Source organism: Perca flavescens, chromosome 6, assembly GCF_004354835.1.
Source record: "Perca flavescens isolate YP-PL-M2 chromosome 6, PFLA_1.0, whole genome shotgun sequence".
Classification (NCBI taxonomy): Eukaryota; Metazoa; Chordata; class Actinopteri; order Perciformes; family Percidae; genus Perca; species Perca flavescens.
In genome coordinates this window covers 16838036-16846713 of record NC_041336.1, presented here as the reverse complement: position 1 = coordinate 16846713, position 8678 = coordinate 16838036, and the positions used below count along the sequence as shown (strand labels likewise).

Below are 8678 nucleotides of genomic sequence, written 5' to 3'. Positions count from 1 at the left end.
ACACACACTCCTTTTGTCTGACGGCGTTATCCGGGGGAAGTGAAGATAGCGGCAGCTGCAACTGCTTCACCGGAGGGAGAAAAAAAAAAATCTAAAAAAAAAAAAAAGAAAAAAAAAAAGAAAGAGCGAAAAGGCAAAAACTTCACTGGAATTTGGAAACTGTGTCCAAATTGTCCCGAGCTACGGGAGTTCCGGGGAGGGAGACGTAGTCGTCGTTACCGGTAAACGCTACTATTCTCCGTGCAGTCGATAGTATTTTTTGGAAGATTTTAGCTACATGACTGCTGCCGCCTCTCCACCCGTCCACACAGCCGGAAGTCTGTAAGGATGGTCTATTGGTTTTTTTCTTTCGCTTCAGTTTTTTTTTATCCTTTGTTTTTTTTTGCTTTGCTTGTTATTTTCTTCCCAAGCAGCTGCAGGGGGGTAACGTTACTACAGACACACTGTGCTGTGTGCTAGCTAACTGTATGTTAATCAGCACGTCGGGCCTGATTAACTACAAGATGCAAGCAGCCGAAATTGAGTCGTTCTGTTGAGCTACGGCCTATTGTAAACAATGCATACCGGTATATCTGATTTGTGGCATTTCATAAAAGTTACCTTTAGGTTAGGTGTGTTGTTATTAAGCGTGATGTGGGTCTGTTGAGCCAACTTCTAGCTAACAAGTTGCTGTAAATAGCCTACCACACAATTGAGGTCGTGCTCAAACCAATTAAATTCACACCTTCCAGTTGAAGTCCAGTATAGAAAGCTGAACATTGCATCACATATTTGATGTAATTAACTTTACAGGAGCATACTATTTAATGGAAACGTAACGTTACACATTTTCTTTTTGCTAATGTTAATCTCGGAGACAAACCACATAGGTGGTCTTTGGCTAATCAGTTAGTTATTAAAACGATATATGTTCTTTTGTCATTCAGAATACCTTTCGTTTCTATCTCTTTTTTTTATTTAATTGTAATTTTGCCTGTAGGATCCAACAAGGCTGGGCCTAAGGCTGAATGACTAACCAGCCAAAGTGAGCAACTGCCCCAAGAGCCCCACACCTGCAGGGGCCCTCAGACCCCCAGCTTCACTGTGTGGCAATTAGTTTGTGGTAAGATATATTGACTTGTAGTAGGAAAACAGGGACAGTGTGTCAGTGAGCCAGCATGCACAATATGAGGAAACTGAAGCAACTAAATTTAATTCAGCCATCATATAGGCTATAATGTCCTTATATGCAGTATCCATTGACATGCTAAGGCCCTTATGGTTGGTCCAGCTTTTTTACCTAATCTGGAGACTGTGCTTTAAAGAGGGGCCCTGTGTGGAAATTAAAGAGAAGCTCCACTGATTTTACACATTCAAGTCTTTTTACAGGTCTTGAGGAGTACTACGATTTCATCTGGTATTTTGCTACAAGATGCATATTCCTAAATTAAATTGTGTTCAATTTTACCATGCAACAAGCCTGGGGATTAATAGGGAAGCAGGAGCTCATTTCTGCCCTGGGTTCACTAGCACGTTAATCGGGTCATGGCTGGGCCCTTAAAAAAAAAAGTAGCATATCCTCATTGGTGTGGGGAATCACCTGTCTCATCTTTGTCTTCATAGTTGCAAATGTAAGCCTGTAGTACTATGTTCACAAATATTACTGATATAGGTAAACAGGGTTACGTCTTGTATTAAAAGATCTCTCAGTGAAGTTGGGAATGATAATCACTTTTTTGTTAATTTTGTGGTTGAGGTTTTTTTGCACTTTAGTTTACATATTGGTAATTTGAGTTAAGAAGGATTGTTCCTTTAGCTGCTATGGTCTGTGCACTGTTGGTTATGTCTTTGTAGTATTTGTATGTAACATTTATCATTGCAAAGTAACCAGTGGTAGTATTTACTAGGTCATAACAGTAATTAATGGTTGCTGCTTTTGTGTCATTGCAGAAATGATGGAAGACTCTCATTTTAATTCATCGTATTTCTGGTCTCCCATCCCCACTGTATCAGGACAGGTAAGTCTGGACAATAAATCAAGAATATATAGTTTCTTTAGGATTGACATGAAGAGGAATAAGCTCCTTTTGAGGTGTGTTTTTTGACAAGAAGAGGATTGAGGGAGACCAGTCTGAGTAAGCAAATGAAAAATCTTCTCTTTACTGACAGATTGAGAATGCGATGTTCCTGAACAAGGTGAAAGAGCAACAGGAAAAGAATGCTTCCTTCTCTTCTTCCCCTGCATCCCACTACCAAACAGCTCTTCTCACCATCCCCACTCCTGGGACAAAGACAGATGGAGGAGGGCAGGCTTGTAGTGTGGCACACCTCCACCCGGCTCACAGCACCCAGAACATGCTGTCTGTCCCCTCCACAGGCATCATGACAGCAGGTGAGTGTCTCTGCATGGAGAACCTTCTGGATCTTTCTCAGGTTGAGACTAATTATGTTTATTCCACGATACATGACTTAATATTTAATGATCAAAGGACAAAGTAAAATCAGACCAACGTAAAACAACAACAAAAACCCGAAGGTTGAGGCTGGATTAAGTATAGTTCTAAACCATAAAATAACAGTGATGCAATAAATGATTTAGTTCATCAGAACAATTTGAAATTCCAGTTACCTTCAAGCAGCACTGTGGGCTAAGAGCACACATTGCCAGTAGAAGAACTGTGGGTAAAATGAACACCTGTGTGTCTCCATTTACGCTACAACCTCAGGCCTTCCTTTCAAATAATGGAACAGGAGCGCTGTGCTGTCACACTCTTTTGTAGCGCTATCGTGACACTTCCAGGTTTCGTACAATGGTACACAACATTGGTTGGTAATATACATTTTTTTTAAATGGAATAGCCCGGAATTCTAGACAAATTCCTGAACTTCAAGGACAGACTATAATCATGGGAATAACACCGTCCACAAGGATCAACTTTGAATTTTTGAATTTCGTACTGCCAATAGTTTACCTTTTGTAATGTGTGATCTTTTTTTGTTGTTTCTTCCTTTGTCACGTTCTGTGAAGCGGGTCTGGTCATCACAACTCCTCAGGGAACACTAGTCTCTCCCACCTCCTCTCAGTCGTTTGTCTCTGGTCATCATCCAGCAACGACCATGATTGTTTCAGCACTCCATTCTGCAGGTAAAACACACGTACTGATGACACCCATATCATGTGATATATCTTGTATATGGATCTAAAATGTACTGCCTTAATAACATTTTCTGTGACAAAGGCTCTTATTACCATGATGTCGTTACTCAAATGTTAATTACACCTGAAAAAGTAAGCACAGTTAAAAACATGAGGCTTCCTGCACCATACTTTGATTATCCATTTGACATTAATATACCCACAGACCAACACGTAGAGGACAGTTAATATACAGAAGGACTCAAGAGTATTCTCTTCTCTTTACTTGTGCTGTTGATCCTGTCGTAGACAAAAAAGAAGGGGACGGGGCGTCCCATGTTGTTGTGATGCCGGCGCCCTCCAAACGAGGCAGAAAGAAGAAGACGACACTGTCTAGGGTCGGTCCTACAGGAAATGAAACCCTAATACTGGCTCATCTGACAGCTGGTGGCCAGGTAAGAAAATACAGACGTAGAAAGGGAAATCTAATAATAAAAAGATGATCAAATAACTTTTTATTATTTTTGACAGGTGGCATCTTTGCACCATCAGACTGGAGACCCATATGAGCTGTCAGAGGAAGACCATGGCCCAAAAGACAGCACTAAGACATACAGGTACGGTGCCCAAAAAACAAACACCTGTCGTGCTTCCCCATTTCTCCTCGCTTTAGCTGTGGAATGCAAACACACCTGTTCCTCTGTGTTCTGTCAAAATCAAAATAGAGATGTTAAGCTTTCATAGGTGAACTAGGCGCTGCTGCATAAGCATCTGACACACACATACACCTCTTCTAAACACACTTCACTGCATGTTGTGGCAGAACATGCCTGCTTTATAGTGGATGGTTGATTCCTTCTCTTAATGTATTTGAGATACAAATACATCAGTGCTTCATAGACGCTCTCTCCGCCTCTGCACACACTGGACATGAATCGCTACCTGCCCTCTACTGTCCTCTTTAACTTTATATAGCATGCTCTTTGAGTTGTAAACTCTCAAGCACTCTTGTGTCCTGCTTTTTCACTTTTTATAGTATCTACGTACCTTTCCCTGTCAGTTTTCACTGATTTCTCCCTTGGCATCTTTCCCTGTGTTTACCCCCTCCCCCTTCTGTCTTCATTGATATATCTTATATTGATCATTTCCCTTTTTATTGTGAGTTTCATTTTCTATCATATATTATTTATTTCTGTGGGTCAATGCTTCATTGCCCTGTCTCCACCTTCATTTCCTTTTTTTTCCCTTCTCCATCTTCTCTTGTATCTCTTTTCTGTATACGTGTCCCTCTTCCTTCTTCTTGTTCTTCCATCCCGCCCTCCCATTTCTGTGTCTCTCCGCCTGTAGGTGCCGGATGTGTGCGGCGACCTTCCTCAGTAAGTCTGACATGCAGATCCACTCCAAGTCGCACACAGAGGCCAAACCTCACAAGTGTCCACACTGCGCCAAGTCATTCGCCAACTCCAGCTACCTGGCCCAGCACATCCGCATCCACAGCGGGGCCAAGCCTTACACCTGCTCCTACTGCCAGAAATCTTTCAGGCAGCTCAGTCATTTACAGCAGCACACACGGTACTGCAGACCCCTCATCCCCGTTACAGACCACCTACCATATTCCCCTGTCCTCTTAACTTGTCCTGCCAAGTCCCCTTTTTGAAGTCCAGACTCCTGTCTTCTTCTTCCTCCGGCAGAAGAGATTTGAGGAGTGTGCAGACACATATTACACTGCCATGTAGATGTTGGCTACCAGTTCCATCCAGAAGTGACCTATTCAGAAAACTCAAATGACACCTTTTTTAAGTTTGGGATTTGTCCATAAGAAGATTTTTCATAATTTAAACAATAATCAGAATGGCCATTTGAAATGCATGGAGCTCTGTTATATGAATTGATACAGTGATAATATTTACCCTTTTTCATTTGTGTGTGTGTGTATGTGTACAATACTTGCTTTTCTCCATACTTGTTTGCATTGCATTTTCCAACTTTACATGTTCCTTTTATCTGCATGTCATTTCTCCTGCCAGGGCTTCTTCATCAGAAACACACACACATTTAGAAAAACATGTTGAAATGAAGGTTTAAATGCAGTCTTGTGCTTCCCCATTTAACCCATTGTGTTATTGTTTGGTATACTTCCTTTTCAGTGCTTTTTCTTAAATTCTCCATTGAATGGCGATGTGTGATAGAAATCCTTTGCTGCCATGCTCTGCTTTCCTGCTTGCTGCTTATTTTGCAGTCATCTGTTGCTGTTCTGTTTTGGCTGTCATCAAATCAATTTACAGTCATTTCTGGAGGAATGTTGATCTTTATGGATGAATTTGTGAAACCCTTAGAATTACAATTGTTGCATTCAATATTTTGTCCTTCTGTTTATACGTCCAAATCATCCAGGGCACAAAGCTACACGTAAATAGGGCAGAGTCAAAATAATTCTGACTTTTTCTTTATTCTGGGATTGTAATGTGTGATGTATAAATACATTGCATTCAAAGAAATATAAATTACAACTGACTCTGTAGAGCAGTAAAAGTGTAACATTATAAAGATTTTTCGTTGGCTTTTGTTGTTAAAGGTTTTCCAAATATTTTAGTGCTTCTCTTTACTTGTTTGCTGTAGCCTTCCTGACAGGTTTTGAAAAATTGAGGGAATCACTTTGCAGTATGTGCCAAGCACAGTATCATATGTTGTTTTCTCAGTCTACCTTTACAATCCTGTTTCCCTTTCTCTTTCACCCTCCTGTCTGCCCTCATCAGGAACCACACAGAGTCAAAGCCTCATAAGTGTCCCCATTGTACCAAGTCATTTGCCAACTCCAGCTACCTGGCCCAACATGTCCGCATCCACACTGGAGTGAAACCCTACACCTGCTCCTACTGCCAAAAGTGCTTCAGACAGCTCAGTCATCTTCAGCAGCACAACCGGTAAGTGAGTTACTGGTCTTGGGTTTCTCATCTGCCTCAGTGTCTTTCTGCGGTCAGGTTAGATCACCATGAAAGTGATAGGAGTCTGTGTATGTACATGTACATGTACATGTATGTGATTGGCAGTGTTGTTGTACTTTGTATTGGTCTTGGTCTCAAGACCAATTTTTGAAGGTCTCCGTCTCGGATTCGACCACATTTTTACTCGTTACTCTTGTCTCGGATAAAGAGGACTCAAGATTTTATTTCAAGAGCGGTCAAGACCACAACTGCAGGGATTTCGCTACATTGCCTGTGCATTGTCTGATTTATGTGTTAAAATTTACAAATGCAACCAATAACTTGACTCAAATTTAATTTGAAATTTGTTACCGTAAACCCCCCTATCCCTGCCCGCTTTACACACACTCCCAAGAAAGTGAATGCAGGAAACAGAAGAAGATGCTCTGGCTACACTCTGGTCTTGGTGATAACTTGGTCTCGTTTTAGGTGGTCTTGACAACAACACTGGTGTTTGTCTTTTTTTTTTTTCAGGATTCACACCGGAGATCGGCCATACAAGTGTATCCAACCAGGTTGTGAGAAATCCTTCACCCAACTCTCGAATTTACAGGTGTGAAATATTTTCATTTTCTTCTCATACAGAGAGTGCGTGTATTGTGTTAGTTATTCCTTGTCTCAGTCACTGTACTGTAAAACTCTTTTCTTCAATTACCAATATTGTCCCAGTCCCACCGGCGTCAACACAACAAGGACAAGCCCTACAAGTGCACTAACTGCAATAAAGGATACGTAGATGCAGCGAGCCTGGAGGTGCACATGTCCACTCACACAGTCAAGCATGCGAGGATCTACTCGTGTGGTCTCTGCAACCGCACTTATACCTCAGTAAGACAAATTCATCCATTTCTGAAGCGCAGTTCTACATGAAAGACTATGAATCCGACACCTGCCAGCTATTTTACACAATGTAATCATGTATCCCTTGGTTCCCCCTCTACCTATCCTCCCCTCATCTCAGGAGACGTATCTGGTGAAACACATGGAGAAACACAACCCAGACCAGCTAACTGCACCAGCAGCACAGGCGGCACAACAGAACCAAAGCCAGGGTCAGAGCCGGGTAGACCGCGCAGATGGAGGATCAAGCCAACCTGGGGGAGCTGGGAGCAGAGGAGCGGGCGGAGGCCAGCAAGGACAGAGCCAAAGCAACTACCCCCAGACAGAAACCATCTCCTGTCCATTTGACATGCACCAATACAAGACAGTGTCTGCCAGTGACATCCAGTACAAACCTGTCAGCATAGCTGACATTACTTCCCACAAGAACCTCTGTCTCACTGTGTCAGCATCCACCATTCAAGTGGAGCACCTCAACTCTTAGAGGTGATGACAAAGAGGGAGTTTGGGAGGGTGGGGAAGTTAAAATTGATTCAAGAAATTGAGGATGGAGAGTCGAGAAATAAAAGCAATACTAAGATGATAGAAGAACTTTGGAACACATGACTGTGCTTGGCTGATGGTTTCAGGCAGACAGGACAAACAATATGGTGACATGATATACTGAAGACTATGATTTGACTTTATTTTTTTAATTTGTCTTTTTTTTCTGTCTGCCTTGTTTGCTTTGTTTTCCTTTTGCTTAGCTGTCCTTTCTGAGTAGAAAGTGCATGTAAAGGCTGCAATAAAGTGTGTTTCAGTCCATCACAGTGATGGTTTTATGATAGGAAGAGAGTCAAAGTGCTTCTCTTCATTGTTGTTTCATCACCTCATGCTCTTCCCTACAAATACAGCTTTGGCCATAGCAATTTATGGTCTCTCTGTTGAGGGAAATGGTAGTTGACTGTGAAGGTAAATTTTTGTACTTTCTACAGAGACTTTCAGTTATTACCTCTACTATTGTTGTAAAATACATGACTGCAATTATTTCTTTTTAACCTTAAAACCAACATAGAGGTAATTTTCCTTTTCAGGAAAGAGAAAATATCAATCAAGTGTATATATAGATACTACCAGTTTATAAAGTATGATTGTGTGTTTAAAAGATGTGATAATCCATATAAGCGATTTACCCACTCGCAGGCTTTCACATGACCTTTTGGTCAGTGATGGTTCACGTTTCATGTAATCCTATTGTACTGCTTTTTGTGTATGTCCTAAAAGTAATGTTCTACAAATGTGTTCTTGCTATGATACTTCCATAATAATAATGTTTATAATAGTTCTTTATAGAAATACTGACACATGAAATTTGTCTTTTTTTCCGGCTTATAATACAATAAACCCTCTCATATGTTTCAGTCTAATGCTAAGTTATTTATTTTAATTATTTATTTACCACAGTGGTTTTATATACGGACAGGTTTTATTCAGGGCTGTTACTAAAAAAAATAATTCAATCATTCAGCCTATAAAATCTCAGAAAATGTTGAATATGCCCATAACAATTTCCCAAAGCTCAAGTTGACCTTTCAGATTGCAGGCCAAAATTGAATAGTCATTGAAATTGAATAGTCACATTTGAGAAGCTAACTATTTTTTGTTTGTTTGTTTTTTTTGCCATTTTTGGCCTAGAAAATTATCAATTATCAAAATAGGTGTTGATAAATTTTCTGTCAATTTAGTAATTATTCGACAAA

At 40.7% G+C, this 8678-nt stretch overlaps 1 protein-coding gene across 4 annotated transcripts; it reads left to right on the top strand.

The window, feature by feature from the left end:
• Window positions 1-16: 16 nt before the first annotated feature.
• On the top strand, window positions 17-8339 carry znf384b (zinc finger protein 384 b). 4 transcript variants are annotated; one of them, XM_028580981.1, is made up of 12 exons: window positions 17-221; window positions 980-1102; window positions 1930-1997; window positions 2149-2371; window positions 3008-3124; window positions 3425-3570; window positions 3647-3732; window positions 4463-4687; window positions 5872-6039; window positions 6574-6652; window positions 6769-6927; window positions 7061-8339. In XM_028580981.1, exons 3-12 carry the CDS (start codon window positions 1932-1934, stop codon window positions 7421-7423), a joined length of 1632 nt encoding a protein of 543 aa, XP_028436782.1. In that variant the 5' UTR covers window positions 17-221; window positions 980-1102; window positions 1930-1931; the 3' UTR covers window positions 7424-8339. The 4 variants fall into 4 exon arrangements, with proteins under 4 accessions (XP_028436782.1, XP_028436781.1, XP_028436784.1 ...); XM_028580980.1 differs by having other exon boundaries at window positions 17-321; XM_028580982.1 differs by lacking the exon at window positions 17-221 and adding an exon at window positions 329-566.
• The last annotated feature ends 339 nt before the right edge of the window (window positions 8340-8678 follow it).